The sequence below is a fragment of the Phocoena sinus genome, chromosome 8, assembly GCF_008692025.1.
Source record: "Phocoena sinus isolate mPhoSin1 chromosome 8, mPhoSin1.pri, whole genome shotgun sequence".
NCBI lineage: Eukaryota > Metazoa > Chordata > Mammalia > Artiodactyla > Phocoenidae > Phocoena > Phocoena sinus.
Genome location: NC_045770.1, coordinates 109,543,642 through 109,560,990, shown reverse-complemented (window position 1 = coordinate 109,560,990; position 17,349 = coordinate 109,543,642). Strand labels below are relative to the sequence as shown.

General features: G+C 65.7%; 1 protein-coding gene across 1 annotated transcript in view; it reads left to right on the top strand.

Annotated features, from left to right (window-relative positions):
* The window catches only part of MUC5B (mucin 5B, oligomeric mucus/gel-forming), a 37,167-nt gene extending 20,318 nt beyond the window's left edge, over nucleotides 1–16,849 (top strand). Inside the window, exons 34-52 of the mRNA XM_032641237.1 lie at nucleotides 9–3,136; nucleotides 3,256–3,437; nucleotides 3,715–3,886; nucleotides 4,645–4,892; nucleotides 5,283–5,469; nucleotides 5,726–5,951; nucleotides 6,033–6,211; nucleotides 6,282–6,351; nucleotides 6,573–6,673; nucleotides 6,962–6,993; nucleotides 7,232–7,412; nucleotides 7,794–7,898; nucleotides 7,991–8,028; nucleotides 8,445–8,561; nucleotides 8,914–9,000; nucleotides 9,112–9,234; nucleotides 9,371–9,416; nucleotides 9,575–9,683; nucleotides 10,358–16,849. Coding sequence (XP_032497128.1) covers nucleotides 9–3,136; nucleotides 3,256–3,437; nucleotides 3,715–3,886; nucleotides 4,645–4,892; nucleotides 5,283–5,469; nucleotides 5,726–5,951; nucleotides 6,033–6,211; nucleotides 6,282–6,351; nucleotides 6,573–6,673; nucleotides 6,962–6,993; nucleotides 7,232–7,412; nucleotides 7,794–7,898; nucleotides 7,991–8,028; nucleotides 8,445–8,561; nucleotides 8,914–9,000; nucleotides 9,112–9,234; nucleotides 9,371–9,416; nucleotides 9,575–9,683; nucleotides 10,358–10,580 — 5,554 coding nt within the window. The 3' untranslated portion in view covers nucleotides 10,581–16,849. The remainder of the gene's footprint in view (nucleotides 1–8; nucleotides 3,137–3,255; nucleotides 3,438–3,714; nucleotides 3,887–4,644; nucleotides 4,893–5,282; nucleotides 5,470–5,725; nucleotides 5,952–6,032; nucleotides 6,212–6,281; nucleotides 6,352–6,572; nucleotides 6,674–6,961; nucleotides 6,994–7,231; nucleotides 7,413–7,793; nucleotides 7,899–7,990; nucleotides 8,029–8,444; nucleotides 8,562–8,913; nucleotides 9,001–9,111; nucleotides 9,235–9,370; nucleotides 9,417–9,574; nucleotides 9,684–10,357) is intronic.
* Nucleotides 16,850–17,349: the final 500 nt, after the last annotated feature.

The following is a 17,349-nucleotide window of genomic DNA, read 5'->3' as shown; positions in this document are numbered from 1 at the left end:
GAGACCAGCACATCGGGAAACCTGTCGTCGACGGCCACCACCACCTGTGAGCCCCGCTGTCAGTGGACAGAGTGGTTTGACAAGGACTACCCCAAGTCCGAAAAGGCTGGAGGGGACGTCGAGTCCTACGACAAGATCAGGCGTGCGGGAGGGCCCGTGTGCGAGCAGCCCCAGGGCATAGAGTGCCAGGCCGAAAACTTCCCCAACTTGAGGCTGGAGGAGCTGAATCAGCGCGTGCACTGTGACGTCAGCTTCGGCCTGGTCTGCAGGAACGACGAGCAGGTGGGCCTGTTCAAGATGTGCTACAACTACAGAATCCGCGTGCTGTGCTGTGGGTACAGCCACTGCGGGGAGCCCACGTCCCCCACCACCACTGCCACTGCGTCCACTGCTACAGTCACCACTGCCACCTCTACAGCTCCCACTGCCACCGCATCCACTGCCACAGCCCCCATCGGCACCACCTCCACTGCTACAGTCACCACTGTGGCCACCTCTACAGCTCACACTGCCACAGCCCCCACTGCCACTGCTTCCACTGCCACAGCCCCCACTGCCACCTCTACAGCTCCCACTGCCACCGCATCCACTGCCACAGCCCCCACTGCCACTGCATCCACCGCTACAGTCACCACTGCCACCGCTACAGCTCCCTCTGCCACCGCATCCACTGCCACAGCCCCCATCGGCACCACCTCCACTGCTACAGTCACCACTGCCATCTCTACAGCTCCCACTGCCACGGCATCCACTGCCACAGCCCCCATCGGCACCACCTCCACTGCTACAGTCACCACTGTGGCCACCTCTACAGCTCACACTGCCACAGCCCCCACTGCCACTGCTTCCCCTGCTACAGTCACCACTGCCACCTCTACAGCTCCCATTGCCACCGCATCCACTGCCACAGCCCCCACTGCCACTGCATCCACCGCTACAGTCACCACTGCCGCCTCTACAGCTCCCACTGCCACCACATCCACTGCCACAGCCCCCACTGCCACTGCATCCACTGCCACAGCCCCCACTGCCACCTCTACAGCTCCCACTGCCACCGCATCCACTGCCACAGCCCCCATCGGCACCACCTCCACTGCTACAGTCACCACTGCCACCCCTACAGCTCACACTGCCACCACATCCACTGCCACAGCCCCCACTGCCACCACATCCACTGCCACAGCCCCCACTGCCACTGCTTCCCCTGCTACAGTCACCACTGCCACCTCTACAGCTCCCACTGCCACCACATCCACTGCCACAGCCCCCATCGGCACCACCTCCACTGCTACAGTCACCACTGTGGCCACCTCTACAGCTCACACTGCCACAGCCCCCACTGCCACTGCTTCCCCTGCTACAGTCACCACTGCCACCTCTACAGCTCCCACTGCCACCACATCCACTGCCACAACCTCCACCGCTACAGTCACCACTGCAGCCACCGCCACTGCTGCCACTGCCACAGTGGCCACCTCTGCTACCACAGCCACCACGTCCCCCACGGCCTCCAGCACCACCACCGCTGTGCCACCAGCCACGCCGCACACAACATGGCTGGGGAGCACAGGGGTGACCAGGTCCCCCGCCAGCAGTGCCACACCAGCACCTTCCCTTTCCACGGGACTGACAGCCCGTGTGACATCCTTGAGGCCCAGCCACACAGGCACGCTCCCAGTGTCTGCCATGTCGGTCCTCCCGAATCACACAGCCTCAAGGGGGCCCACCCCGATGTCGGTGATGACGCAGACCTCCACGTCTCAGCTGCTGACGGGAACAGCAGTGAGCACAACGGGCACCACCTCCACGGGCCCGCCGTCCACCTCGCGCCCTGAGACCAGCACGTCTGGAATCCTGGTGTCGACGGCCACCACTGGGGCCGCCACCAGCACAACCAGTTGTCAACCCAAGTGCCAATGGACAGAGTGGTTTGATGTGGACCTCCCCACCTCGGGGGTCAGGGGCGGAGACATGGAGACCTATGACAACATCCGGGCTACGGGTGGCAAGGTGTGTCGGCAGCCACAGAAGATCGAATGCCGGGCAGAGAGCTACCCCGAGGTGAGCATCGATCAGATCGGGCAGGCGCTCAGCTGCAGCCTGGAGGTCGGGCTGGTCTGCAGGAACGAAGACCAGAGGGGGAAGTTCACCACGTGCTTCAACTACAACATCCGTGTATACTGCTGCGATGATGTCCAGCACTGCCCCACCACGGCTTCCCCCCACCTCACCTCCACCACACTCCCCGCCACCAGCAGCCCCACAGTCGCGGTGCCGTGGCTCTCTGCCGTGACCCAGACGGGTGCCCCCACCACGGTCCCTTCAGCTGCACACAGGCACAACACCACCTTTGGGACTACCTTGCTGCCCACCCCCGTGAGGCTCAGCACTAGGGCTCCCACCTACACCCGCTCCCTGCACCCCACGGCCTCCCCTCAGGCCACAGAGCTCCCCACCAGGCCCTCCGAGACCACAGCCGGACCCCCCATCACCACACCCAGCACAGGCCAGGCCACCCCCACCCGTGTGACAGGTGCCTCCTCCACGGGGACCACCCAGGGGGTCTCCACCTCAACCCGTGTGACAGGTGCCTCCTCCACGGGGACCACCCAGGGGGTCTCCACCTCAACCCGTGTGACAGGTGCCTCCTCCACGGGGACCACCCAGGGGGTCTCCACCCCCACCCGTGTGACAGGTCCCTCCTCCACGGGGACCACCCAGGGGGTCTCCACCTCAACCCGTGTGACAGGTGCCTCCTCCACGGGGACCACCCAGGGGGTCTCCACCTCAACCCGTGTGACAGGTCCCTCCCCCACGGGGACCACCCAAGGGGTCTCCACCCCCACCCGTGTGACAGGTCCCTTCTCCCCTGGGACCACCGAGAGCGTCTCCACCCCTAGTCCCTCTGCCTTCCCGGGGTCCCCACCCATGACCACCAAGACAGGCTTGCCCAGTGTCTCTCCTACAGGTCCCCTTTTGACTTCCCCCATATCGACCGCCCCCGGGTCCCCACCCACCACCCCTTCCTGGTCTGGGGTGACCTCTGGCAGCCCAGGGACCTTCCCCATCTCCACCGCCTCTCCCAGCCCCACCACAGCCTGCCTTTGCCACGCCTTCGGAAAGCTCTTCCTACCAGGTGAGTGGAGCCCTGCAGCCTGGACGCTGGGTCCTGCGGGCCGTGTTCATGTGCCTGCCTGTCCGGGGATGCCCTCCTGTCCCCCCTCCCTGGCTGACCCAGTGTTTCTGTATTTGTAGGGGACATCATCTACAACAAGACCGACGGAGCAGGCTGCCACTTCTTAGCCATCTGCAACCAGCGCTGCGACATCGACCGCTTCCAGGGCACCTGCCCCACCTTCTCACCCTTGGGGACCACGGCCTCTGTTCCCCCCACCACCCCAGTTACCGGCTGCAATCACACCATCCCTCCCCGACAGGTGTGCCTCCCGCCTCCTCCCTGAAGCACCAGGCCCTTCCGTGTGCACAGGGTCTCGGGCGCCCGTCAGGGTGACGGCACAACCCCCAGCCCCTCGGTGACCCCTCCGCAGCTAGCTTGGCTGCAGGGAGGCACGCGGGGTCTGGGCCTGGTTAGCACCGGCCCAGCCAGGAGGCGGGGCAGCCCTGCCCAGGCCGAGGGGGCCCTGAGGCTGCGGTGGCGGCGGTGAGGGCGGGTCTCGCAAGTCCACCTGGTGAGCGCTCTGCCCTCCTCTCCAGGTGAATGAGTCCTGGACCCTGGAGGACTGCACGGTGGCTCGGTGTGAGGGTGACAACCGTATCGTCCTGCTGGGGCCAAAGCCGATGGGCAACGTCGTCTGCGTGAACGGGCACCTGCCCGTGAGAGTGCGGAGCGGGGATGGGCCCTGTGACTACAGCTACGAGTGCGAGTGTGAGAGCCCGCCGCTGGGGCTGGCGGGGGAGGGGATGCGCCGCCAGGCATTTGGGACACGTACATGTCCCCCGTGCCCGATGCCCGGGATCGCTGAGCCCACCCCCCGTCAGGCTTGGCGGTTTGAAGGGAAGCCGGGGGTTTCTGAGATCAGGGAGAGGAGGGGATCATAACCTGAGGGGTCCTGAGCAGATTTCCCCATGGAGCAGCACGTGGGAGGGGGTGATCTTACAACCCCCGGGGGTCCTGGGGCAGCTAAAATGAAGGACCACAAACTGGGTGGTTCAAAACAACAGAAAGTGATTCTCTCCCAGTCCTGGAGACCAGAAATCCAAGATCCAGGTGTCTGCAGGACCGAGCTAGCCCCAGAGCTTTAAAGGAGGGTCCTGTCTGCCCCTTCCAGGCTTGGGGCCTCAGGCGCCCCGGGCTGTGGCCGCGTCCCTCCCACCTCTGCCCCAGTCATCACACGGCTTCCTCTCTCCGTCTCTTCCGTCTCTTAGAAAGACACCTGTCGTTGGATTTAGGGCCACTCTGGTAACTCAGGATGACCTCACTCCATGATCCTTAATCACAGTTGCAGAGACCCTTTTCCCAAAGGAGGTCACGTTCTTAGGCTCTGGGTGGACGCGTCTTCGGGGCCCCCATCCGATCTGCTATACCCATGTCATAAACGAGAGGACTGAGGCCCTGGGGGCTGAGTGACTCCCCAAGGTGGCGGCTCTGGGTGGCACTGGGTGAGGCCTGTCCACACCCCCCAGGCTCCTGCAGCGGCTGGGGGGACGCCCACTACGAGACCTTTGACGGCACCTCCTACTCTTTCCTGGACAATTGCACCCACGTCCTCGTGCGGGAGATTCAGCCGCGCCACGGGAGCCTCAGCGTCCTCCTACACAACCACTACTGTGAGGCCGCCGCCAGCTGCCCCCGCGCCCTCAGCGTCCACTATGAGTCCATGGACGTCGTCCTCACCACCACCCCTGGCGCCGACGGGCAGGAGGAAAGCCTGGTGAGTGCAGGCAGCAGAGTGGCACTGGCCTGTCCCAACCTGGTTAGGGAAGGCAGGGGCCGGCAGAGGCCCGGGAGCCCTGGTGCACATAGAGCGCACTTCCTCCGCGCAGAGGGCAGCTCCCACGGAGCCTCAGGGGAGGCAAAGGGCACGCTGCGACCTGGGGCCCCAAGCACAGTGACTCCTGAGCAGGGAAGCAGCGTGGGAGGTGCCCGCGGCCAAGAGCACCCTGGGACCCAAATGCGCCGACTGTGACCCCAGGCCCGAGGGGGCATCTGCGCTTCGGGGTGCAGATGCCAAGGAGGGGGCCCAGCGTATGGCAGGCAAAGCCCCAAAGGCCAGGCCGCTGCCCCTTGGCCCAAGTCACGGGTTCCCCGGTCACGTCCCCAGATCCTGTTTGGCCAAATGCGGGTGAGGTCGAGCTTCAGCAAGAACGGCCTGACCGTGATGGCGACGGGGGCCACCGAGATGAGCATCGAGATTCCCGCCGTCGGCGTGAGCGTCATCTTCAACGGGCGGGTCTTCCAGGTCCGGCTGTCCTACAGCCACTTCAGCTACAACACCGAGGGCCTGTGCGGTGAGCAGGGCCCCGCAGGACGCCTGCTGGGGGAGCGAGGGGCCGGGCACCACCGCTGCGGGCACGTGCCCCCAGGCGGCCCTGGCTCTTGACCGCCTGCCCCCGCCACAGGTTCCCATCTGCTCCCCCTGCCACCTGCCCCGGCCAGGAAGCAGTGTTTCATAGCTGACTGGCTGCCAGGGAAGCTGCGGGGATGGAAGGGGAGAACGGGATGGTCCAGGGCCCCCTACAGTGATGCGCCTGCCCCGCCCTCCAGGCACCTGCACCAACAGCCGCAGGGATGACTGTCGCCGGCCCGACGGCACCACGGCCCCCACCTGCCAGGACATGGCCCAGTCCTGGCTGGTCGCCAACAGCAGCGGGGAGGGCTGCTGGGCAGCGACCGGCCTGCCCCCGACCACCAGCCCCCCCTTGCCGGTACCCAGCACACCCACCTCCACTCCGTGTCCCCCGGAACCCCTCTGCGAGCTGATGCTGAGCCCGTGAGTCCTCTGCGTGGGCTGGCGGTCGGGGTCAGCCACCCCCGGGGCATCGCCTTGGCCTCTGACTGGCCCTACCTGCAGGGTGTTCGCCGGGTGCCACGGCCTCATCCCGCCCGGCCTGTTCTTCAGCACCTGTGTCAGCGACAGCTGCAGGCCTGGCCGCCCTGAAGCGCTCTGCCAGAGCCTGGAGGCCTACTCTGCGCTCTGCCGCGCCCGGGGCGTGTGCCCCGACTGGCGCAACGCCACCAGCGGGCTGTGTGGTAAGTCGGGTGTGGCCGCGGGGGGCCCTGGCCTCCTTGGCCCACCTGACGCCCGTCCGTGTGTTCGCAGACCTCACCTGCCCACCCACCAAGGTGTATAAGCCGTGTGGCCCCGTGCAGCCCAAGTCCTGTAACTCCAGGTGAGCCCAGCAGACGGGGACGGGATAGGACGGTGGGGACAGCAGGCCTCCCAGGCCTGCCTGAAGGGTCTGGGGGGACCCAGGAGGAGACCCACAGAGGGTCCGGGACCCCAAGCCCCAGATCTCAGGGTGCCCTTCCCCCACCCTGGACTTCCGGAGTGACCCCAGCCCCCCACCATGCCCACTGCACTCCTCCTCGGACTGCCCTGGTCGCCTTGCAGGAGCCAGAGCCCGGCGAGCAGGGGGCTGGCAGAGGGTTGCTTCTGTCCCGACGGCCACATCCTGTTCAACTCCCACACGGACATCTGTGTGCCTGAGTGCCGTAAGCAGCCCCACACCTGGGCCCTCCCCAGCCCCGCAGAGCGGGATGCGGAGGGCCACGGGGCGGGCACACCCCTGCCTGGGCCCGCCCACCCTGCTCTGCCAGCAGTGCAGGGTGGGCTTGAGCCTTCCTGAGCCCCCTCCTCAGTGACCACCCCCTCGGGTTCTCGGGGGCTTCTGTCCCCAGCAGGAAGAAGAGGCCTCTGTTGGGGGGAGGGGTGGCCAGGCCTGCTGGGCCCCAACCCCAGCACTCCCAGTGACCCCCTTTCTCCCCGTTCTTCCCTCCCAGCCTGCGTGGGACCAGATGGGCTTCCCAAACTTGTGAGTGCTCTGCCCACAGCTGCCTGACTCCTTGCTTGAGCAGAAGGAGGGCGGGCGTCCCCATCTCAGCGCGGCAGCTCTACCCGGGCCAGGGAGGGGCTGGTGTGGGCACCCCAGCGTGAGCTGCATCACCGCCACGCGCCTGCTCCAGAGACGGGGAGGCTGAGGGCTGGACGCAGCCCCAGAGGCCGGGGCACCACCCAGGAGCCCTGGGGGACCCTGACCTGGTCTGTTCCAGCCCGGAGAGCGGTGGGTCAGCAACTGTCAGTCCTGCGTGTGTGACGAAGACTCCGTGTCGGTGCAGTGCGCCCCCGTGGAGTGCGAGGCCCGGGACCGGCCCGCGGAATGCAGCCGGGCCGGCTTTGTGGCCCAGACCAGGCCCCTGGCCGACAACCCTTGCTGCATGGAAACTGTGTGTGGTGAGGCCTGCACCCCAGGGGACCAGGTGGAGGACGGTGTTGGGCACAGGCCGCCTGGCCGGCAGGCCTGCAGGGCGGAGGAGGGTTGCAGGGTCCTAGCTGGACTTGGCTGGACCACGAGGTGGGGAGGCCTCTTGGGCCTTCATTTTTCCACCTAAAAATGAAGCTGATGGCCTCTGGTGTGCCCTGGTACCACCCAGGGTCTTGGGGAAGACCGGGGAGGTGACAAAGCGTGGGGACCCTGAAGGGCAGCAGAGAGCCGTCAGCTCCCATGGAAGGGGCGCTCTTTGGTCCAGCGAGGGTAGCTGTTACCCTGGGAACCAGAGTAGCCAGAGGCCAGAGGGCGGGGACACCCCAGGCAGCCCCCCAACTCTCCCGCAGTCTGCAACAGAAGCACGTGCCCCCAGAGCCCACCCAAGTGTAGGCCGGGAGAGGAGCTGGCCTGCACCCAGGCGGAGGACAGCTGCTGCCCCACCTTCAGCTGCCTTGAGTCTCTGGGGTGGGGGTGGGGCCGGGGGGGGGTCTGAACACTTCCTTCCGCTGCCTGGGCAGGTCCTCAGCCCTCTCGTCCCTTCCAGGGCCTCAGCTGTGCACCTACAACGGCACCGTCTACGGGGTAAGGGCTCAGCTAGGTGGTCGGGGTAGGGCGGAGAGCGGGTCCGGGGTGGGCACATCCGCCGAGGGATGCCCTGTGTCCACTCCTTGTCTCCCCACGCCCAGCCCTATTCAGCCCCTCCCGCCATGACAGCAAGTGAGTCGAGGCTCCGGGCCCTTTACAGGCACCTTCTGTAGAGAGCCTCTGGGAGCTTAGCTCTCCCAGCAAGAGCTTCGGGGCAGGACTGCACCCTCCCACCCCTCCTGCCTGCCCGGGGCCCCTGCCTGCCCTGGTCTGTGCTCAGCCAGCGGGCACATCCGTAATCCCATGTGAAGAGGAGAGACTGCTCTGTGGGCCTCACCGACACGGGGAGAGGTCCTGGCCCTGGTGCCCCTCAGGGCCCTCAGTGTCACCTCCCCTCACCCTGTCCACTGCAGGTCGGTGCAACCTTCCCAGCGGTCATTCCCTGCCACACATGCACCTGCCTGTCCGTGGGCACCCACGACCCGATCGTGCAGTGTGAGGAAGATGCCTGCGACACCACTTGTCCCCAGGTGAGGCCAGCCTCCTGGGCAGACCCAGGCCCCTGGGGCAGCCCCCAGCCACCACACCCTAGGGTCCAGGAAGGGTCTCCAGCTCAGGCGAAGCAGGAGGATGGTGGAAGGGGTCTTGGGCGACGGGCAGGACCTGCAGGGCTGGGATCAGGTTCCTGGAGGGCACAAGTGCAGAAGGTGCTGGAAGCAGGGGTGAGGCTAAGAGGGGACACTGGGGCAGGGCAGGGGCACTGCCTCACAGAGGAAAGGCGCTGCTAGGGAGGCCCTGGGCCCCTGGGATATGGGAAGGAGAGCAGGAGGCTGACGAGCCAGGCTGGGGCTGAGGGATGTGACCCCCCCCCTCTGTCCCCAGGGCTTCCAGTACTCGAGGGTGGCCGGGCAGTGCTGCGGGGAGTGCGTGCAGACGGCTTGCCTCACGTCCGACGGCCGGCTGGTCCAGGTAAGGGGGGCTCAGTCTCAATCCCCGCGCCCCAGAGACCCTCCCCGCCAGCTCTTCTCTGCCCACCAGATAATCCTCAACCCGGCCCCCACACTCCCCCTTTTATTTCAGCCCAATGAGACCTGGGTCAACAGCCTCGTGGACAGCTGCACGTTGTACCACTGCCAGGCTGAGAACGGGCCCCCTGTGCTGACCCCGACGCCCGTCGCGTGCCCGGACGTGTCCAGCTGCAGGGTGTGTGTCTGGGGCTCAGGCCCGCCCCGGAGGCCCCGCCCACGCCCAGAGCCCCACCCACCCGGAAGCCCCACCCACCCCCACCCCGGGAGGCCCCGCCTGCCCCAGCTCGCTCTCTGTCCCCCTTCCCCCGCAGGGCATCCTCAGGAAAATCGGCTGCTGCTACTCCTGTGAGGAAGTGGGTAAGTCGAGGCCCGCCTTCCCGCCCCCAGCCCCGCCCACTGACTCCTCCCGAAGCCAACCCCGCCGCCGGAACCCGACCCTGAGCGGGAGGTGACGTGGGGGTGCGGCGCGGGCGGGGACCTCAGAGATCCGCCTCCACCGCCTTTCGTCTGCCCAGACTCCTGCCAGGTACGCGCCAGCATGACGGTCCTGCGACACCAGGGCTGCGCCACCCAGGCCGCCGTCAGCGTCCCCTTCTGCGAGGGCTTCTGCCCAGGAGCGGCCCGGTGAGCGGCCCGCGCCTCCCCCCACCCCCGGGACACACGGGGACACCACCCGGTGCCCCACGTGTCCGTGTCCCTGTCCCTGGCCGGACACCTGGCGCTGGGCTGGGGCTGGAGGGCCCAGCTTGCTACAGGAAGGAAAGAAGGGCCGCCCCAACAGGGCTGCACCAACCCTGGGGCCTTCCCTGAGCCCCAGAGCCCGGCCTGGGAGAGCTTGGCTGGGCCACGTGGGGCAGGGCACCAGGGCTACCACCCAAAGGTCAGAGTCCACGTGCAGGACAGGCAGAATCCGGGGGGACCAGATGTCTGGGCAGAGCTGCTGGCAGAGCCCCACCCCACCCCCGATGCCCGGGCTGCAGCCAGCTGTGGGCAGACGGGCTGGAAGAGGCAGGAGGATGGGTCCAGGCCTGGCTCGAGGGCCCCGGGCAGGTTCCTGGAGGAGGGGTCTGACAGGGTCAGCAAGTCAGAGGAGCTGCTGTGGGAAAGAAAGGGGGCCTGGCTGGGGAAGGTCGGGGTTCAAAGTGACCGAGAGCGCTGCCCGGGCCAGTACAGAGAAGCCCCGAGCGCTCAGGGAACAGGCACGGGGCCGCTGTCTCCCGACCCCCGAGAAACCAGGAGCCGGGCAGTCCGGGCGGTTGTGGCTGGGTGAGCAGGTCCTGAGGGCCGTACGTCTGCAGGTACTCCATGGGGGCCCGGGCCACGCAGTGCCCGTGCATCTGCTGCAAGGAGACCAGGGCCCACCAGGAGGTGGTAACCATGCAGTGTCCCAACGGGACGGCCTTCCAGCACACCTACACCCACGTGGACGAGTGCAGCTGTGGCCCGTCTTGCGTCTCCTCGGCCCAGGCTCCCGAGGACAGCACCCCCAACTTCCCGATCTATGGGTCCGCCACTGTCTGACGCATTCTGCCCCCCCTCCGCCCGCCCCACCTGCCCCACCTGGAGCCAGAACACGCACCACCCAACCACGGAAACCGCGGGAGCCCACGCACACCTTCCGTGGATACCACTGCCCCCGCCCACTTTACCCCTGCCCCAGGTGAAACCCAGGCCCTGGCGGGTGACAGCGTAGTGAGGGTCGGCTTGAGGAGGACCCCAGGCTGGGGGGACCTGCCCTCAGAGCCCCTCCTGCCTGTTTTGGCCACCTGCCTGGCCTTCGGGCCCTGACCCTCATCTGAAACACAAGCACCCGCTCCACCCAGGCTCACCCCCGTCCTGGTGTCAGAGGGATGCCCCGGAGAAAACTGCACACCCACTGCCGCGCTGCTCCCACGGCGGGCCTGTGTGCCCCCCACTGCCCCTCGAAGCCCCGTGGTGCACAGGTGCCCGCTGGCTACACCTCTTGCAGCTGAGCGCAGACTGAGGCCTGTCCGGGCAAGGCCGGCTACCTGCCCATGTCTGGACCCTGGCCTGAGGCTCCGAGGGCCAAGGGACGGGCCCCGGCGGGGTCGGCACCCCACAGCACCCGCTCCGCTCACCCAGCCCCAGTCTTTGAAAATAAACACTGAGCATCACATACATTTCCTGGTCCTGGCGGATGCCCCCTCCATGTGTGGGCCGGGCTGTCCAGAGCCACACCCCTGCTGGACCTCCGGGAGGGACAGGCGGGGCGGGAGGCGAGAGGCCCCCAGGGTCAGTCTTGGGCTGTGGGAGTATTGGCCAGAGTCAGGGGTCATCCGAAGGTTCAAACATGTGGCTTTTATAAGGAGGTTGGTTCACAGCTGCACGAAGACCAGACGAGCCAACGGGGGAGGCCCGCGGGGGAATGCAGAGGGCATCAGTGTGGGAAGCGCTCCCTGCGCCTCTGCGGGGCATCTCCTTCAGGCACTTGTCACACGTCAACTTGCTGTGTATCTGACCTTCGCTTCTCTCTCCACCGAGGGCAGGGATTGCTGCCTCTCTCTTCTGCTGCCCCATCCAGAGTGGAGAACACTGCCAGCACAGGAGTGGGATGGGACGAGCTGGGGGCAAGGCTGGGGTGGTGCCCCGGCTTGAGTGTCCACATGGGCAGGGGCAGCTACGAGAGGGTGGGGCTTCCACTGGTGCTGGCGGGGGCCAAGGAAGCCTGGCGAGCGTGTGCGGGGCGGGGGGCTTCCGGGGGCCTCCTGCATCACGTGACCTGCCTCTGCGCTCTGTGTGCGCCTGCCCTCCCAGGGAACGGCAGCCACAGTGATTTACATTGTCCCCCATGGGCTGCGGTCCTCAGCTCCCGGGGACCGTGGTTGGCGGGGCCTGTGGTCTCTTTAGTGGCCTTTCCTGCTCACGTCATCGTGGTCTGGTCAGGGCAGGCCACCCTGGGACTGGGCCGGAGCTGGTCCAGGAGGGCTGACAAGGTTACAGTTGCCCCCCTCGGTCACCACTGGAGTCAACTGTAAACTTGCCGAGTCTCACAGTCTGATTTCCTGGGGCGGCGGGGTGGGGGGGCTGTGGCCGAGTCATGCCTCAGCCGTATCTTCGTTAACCCACGTGTAAAACACAGCATTTCCTAAACGTCAGTCATTCTCAGGGCACGACTGCTTCCTTAAACCCATGCACCTCTTACAAAACTAAGCGTTTCCAAGGCACCTGTGAAATGAGTGTCCGTCTCCACAGACCAGAGCTTACGTGTGTGAAGTGTCTTCACCCGTCACAGACTAGAGCTCACTTTGGAGACCAGTGTCCAGATGTGCTCTCTGCAGGCTCTCTGCCTGGTGTGGAATTAATTAAGGAAACTGAGCTAAAGTTGGAGTCAGGACAGGCCTGCAGGGGAAGCTCTCATGCCCACAGTGCATCATCAACTACCCCAAACAGGAAGAGACGTCCCCCTGCACGCCCCTGACAGGAAGGCATCTCTACGGACCACCCAGCCGTCCGGAGGAAGGAAGGAAACTTCTCTCCTTCCACGGCAGCCCAGCCAATCAGAGACTGCAGCGGCCCAGCCCATGGGAAGCCTCCTTACTCCGGACCCCCAGCTCCTCCAATGGGCTCTGGATATCACAGCCCCTCCCAACTCCCCCTTCTCCCCATAAAAGCAAGGTCCCCTTCCTTGTTCTCTGGATGTGCCTGTGGGCCACCATGGTTCACAGATACTGAGCTGCAATTCCTCTGCTATTCCCGAATAAACTCACTTTTGCTGGTGAAACAACTGGCTATGTTATTATTGAAGTTGACGCTGGACAAGCTGCACCCCACCTCCTCCCAGAGGCCGCAACCCCACGGTCACTGAGGGTGGCTGAGACATGGGACCCTGGGGCCACCAGGTGCTGCCTCTCAGTCCTGGGCGGCTCTGTGCTCTCATCTTGCTCCAGGCAAGGCTCACCGCTGCTCAGCCAGGTCCAGCCCTGAGTTCAGGGGCCTGACTGGGGTCCCACTGTCCCCCCCACCCAGGTCTTGGGCTCCCTGACCCATCAGAGCGGACGCCAGGTGCCCTCATCCTCTGCTTGGTGTGGTGGCCCGCCCGGGCCCCACGTGGGCTTCTGCAGCTTGAGTGGACCCAGCTCTGCTGCCAGGCTCACTGAGGGCAGCTCCTGTGCGATTCGTGAAGGGCCGAGGGCGTGGGGCCCGGGCAGGTCACAGACGTTTCCAGAACTCCGCCAGTGCTCTTTACGAGACAACTCATCCTAGCTCCATCCTAGGAAGGGTGTGGAGGGTGCCTGGCACGGATCTTCCTGCTGTCCGGGTACCCTGGGGTCACGTCCTCACTCGCCCTCCGATCTGCTCCCTCGCTGAACCCAAGCCACGTTGGTTTCCCAGCCTGTCTGGGGCCTGAGAGCAGAGCTGTGGAAGCAGGGGGCACGGAGCTCTGTGGGGGGCAGAGCCCCCGCCCACAAGCCCAGGGCTCAGCCTGCCCGCCGAGCGGTCTGTCCACAGCTCCAGTTCAGCAGAGCCCCTCCCAGACCAAGGCCCCAGCCGGGCCCTCCTCCAGGACGCCCCTCGGCCAGCGCCGGACGCGTCCCCCTGCGCTGGTGTGAAGTCCACACGCTCTGTCCATCCTGCCCGGATGTCCACAGGAGTAACAGCGGGCCAGCTGTATGTCAGAAAGAAAACAGCTCTTCCGCACTGAGTTAATAACCCTTGCACTGCAATTTTTGTAATTTTTCACTTTTCCATTTGTCCTAAATGAGGTTTATTGCTTTAATCTTGGCAGCACCTAACAGTCAACAGACACCGAGGATAATTACCTTAGTGACAACGTTACAAACTACTGAATGAGCGTTCTGCCATCACTGGGTTTAACGCGTTTCAGCGACACCTGCGCTCAGGGAACCGCGTGCTTCTCACTAGACTGACTTGTGAGCACAGAAAACTTTCAAGCAAGACCGCCACTGACGTGCTCATCCCCAAGCAGCACCGCGCTCTGCTCCGCTGCGCTGGCTCGTCTCCCGCCCTCCGCCCTCGGGGTGACGGGGACACAGCTTCGCTGAGCGCTACGGGACTACGGCCCTGGACACGGGGCTTTGCCTCCAGAACAAGTCAAACATCAAACTGGGCTGCAGCCTTTGCTTCCACAAAGGTTGCTTTTCAGAAATCAACAGTTCCAAGGGATGTTCTGAACATTACTTCTGAAAATAAAAATGGAAGAGATAACGATAATAAACTGCTCTCCTTGTCAGCACAGGGAAGACGGCCCCGAAGGCCCAGACTCTGCGCTCTGGGAGCCCCGTGAACCCGGAAGCCCAGCCCAGGGAGGTCCTGCCACCCTTGGGGCCATGGCGGGGAGGGGGACCGGCCGAGCTCAGAATCCTTCCTGCATTTGTTCGTCCAACAAGTGCTGACCGAGCCCTGCTGTGCGGGCAGAAGCCCGTGCTTGACCGCCCAGCATCCCAGCAGGATGGACACCAAGCAGAGGAAAGGGAACGGGTAGGTCTGGATGACCCAATCGAGAGGGGCTGGGTGTGGGGAGGCTGGGAAGCTGCCCCGCTAGCCATGGGGAGCAGGTGGAGGTCCGGAGCCTTGCAGGGGGACGGGAGGCTCGGCAGGGGGCCTCCCTGAGCTCCTGGCTCCTGGGTCTTCCCTTTGCAGGGCTGGCCAGGACGTGGGTGAGGATCCGGGCCTTGTGCCGTCTCCCTAGCACTCAGGAGACGTGGGAACCCAGACGAAGGACCAGAGCCGCTGCCAGGGTGCTCGGCCCACCCATTAGAGTCTCCAGACTTCCTGGTGGGAAGTGAGGGGCCTCCTGGGCCGGCTGGGGACAAGAAGTCATCCTGCAGCCTGAGGGGGGGCCCTGAGCACCGGCCCGGAGCTCAACATGAAGGCAGCAGCACCCGCCACCCCAGGAGGCCCCGAGAGGAAGGGAGGAAGGAAGGAAGGAGCCTGGACCCGCGATGGCCGTCCTCGGAGCCCCCACGGCTGCGGGACCAGCCCACCCCTTGCTGCCCATGACTGAGCGGCTGGGACAGCGTGGGCCCACTGCAGCTGCAGGCACTGGGAAAGCATCCTGGAGCCTGACAAGCTCTGGACCCAGTCGGGGGGCTGGCTGTGGCCCAGGAGCAAATGCCCTAGGAGCAGATTCACCATGCGGCCGGGCGGGCTCTTGGAAATTCGGAACCGACCGCGGTCCGCGTTGGGTGGAGAGCCCAGGAGGGCCCTCGCAGTGGCTGAGGAAGGGATGTGGAGGCTAAGCAGGGCCGCGGGGACACTGCACAGGTGAGGGCACCTGCGCAGGTGAGAGGGCGCCTGCACAGCCGAGAACCAGCGCGGGTGACCTCTGCAGTGCGGCTGAAGACAGCAGATGCCGTTACGGGGCTGGCTCCCCAGCAGCAGAGCGATGGGGTGGGGGCTGAGGCCCCACGGGAGCAGAGGGCTCAGAGGCAACCGGACACCCTGAGCAGTGGCTACCTGCGGTGATGGGGGCAAGCTGGACGGGCCGCTGACAGCCTGCGGACTCAGAACAGAACCAAGTGACAGCACAGACAGCTGTCGGCCTCCTCATGGGGGCCACGGCCCCTCGCCCAAGGTCCAGCCCTGCTCGGTCCTCAGACCAGAACCATCGGCCGGAGGAGAGCCCCAAGGCACCAGGGCAAGCGGACAGGGCAGTGGTCCCTACCCCCTCCCAGAGGGGCTCACGGCATTCACCCCCAGGGCAGAGGGGCCACCGCTGACCACAGGGGCCCAAAGCAACGCCAAGGCTCCTTTAAAACTGGGGCTTACGGGGCCACTCAGCTGCCCACTGGTCATTTCCCCCGCCCTGGAACGTGCAACTGGGATGGACGCTGGCAGAACGCCACTGATCCCTCTGCCGTCTGGGACGGGCTGGCCGAGAGGAGGGCCACGTCTGACCTCCGACACGAAAGACGCAAGTGTCGCCGCCACCACCACGGCCCGGTACCCACTGCCTGGTGCCTGCACGCCCAGCCCGCACCCAGCTGCGGATGGACGTCCACGCGAGGGGTGGCGGGCCCGAGACGTGGGCAGGCCGCATACCTGGGCAACGTCCGCGTCCCCTGTCCCCAGCTCCACCCGCCAGCCCCAAAGTAACACCCCCGCCCACGCCCAGCTCGGCAGTTTCAGGCCTGTTTCACACACTCGACGCACATCTACCTCGTGTTCCCTGGGGTTCACAGGACTCCCGACCGGAGGCACCAACCGTCTCCCCACCTCCTCTGGCCCCCGCGTGCAGTGGGTTTCTTCAGCCCCCGCTGGACCACCATCCCTCAGCAACGTCCCATCTGCCAAAAGCCTGCCCACAAAGGGGTCAACTGCACGACTGTATCTGCATTTCCAACAGTTCTATCTGTTCTTCTCCATTTCTGGGTGGGTATTTTTAACTCTCTTGGTCTTTGCATTTTACTCTGTTCCCACGACACTGCAGGTTGTCACGCGCTGCTCCAGGGGAGGCTGGCGGCTGGGACGGGTGGGCCCCGCTCGCCCGCATCTGAGCTGGCGCCCCGGGACCAACGCCGGCTCCTCCAGAGACGTGCTGCTGCCTCCACCGAGCGGCTTTCTCACCTGGAGCTCCCCGGGCTGCAGGGGGTGTGGACATGGGCCCGCGGTGGGGAGGGCTCCCCCTCCCTCTGTGGGCCAAGTCCCCTCCTCAGCCAGCACTTCAACGAGCCAAGGCCGCGCCTCCCGGCGGCTCACGCCCCACACGCAGGGCCGAGCACCCGGGACACACGAGCGCTGAGCGTACCCTACCCTCTGCATCGTGTCCCTGGTGCCTGGGCCCCGCCCGCACACAACTCCTCTGGGCCTTGGGCACAAGCTCTCACTGTGACACTGACCCGGGGCAGGAGGGCGCCTGAGAAAACTGTCAGGGGATAACGGGGGCGGGGGGGGGGGCGTACCTGAAGGCAGTGGGTCCCCTCCCTCCCGCCCCCAATCCCCGGCTGCACAACGTCCTCAGCGGGGCCAGTGCCCGCTGACTCAGGGCTGGGCCAGCCCCACCCCTGTGTGCTCCAGGGCCGCGGGGCCCAGCACCCAAGCCGGACCCTGCATGCAAGGTCTGGCTCCGAGGCGGGCGTCGTGGGCCCTCTTAGAAGGGGAGACACATTGTGGCCCATGTTCGGTTCCTACTCCCGGGTCGGGACGGCCTGGAGAATTACAAACAGGACAACAAAGGAACGAGAGAGAGGCCGGTGCTTCGGGAACCAGGAGAGGAGGACGGCGTCTGCGGCCTGTCCTCCACAACCCAACCAGAAAACCAGACCCACGCTGCACGGAAACATGTCAGGCGCCCAGTCAGGATCCAGCC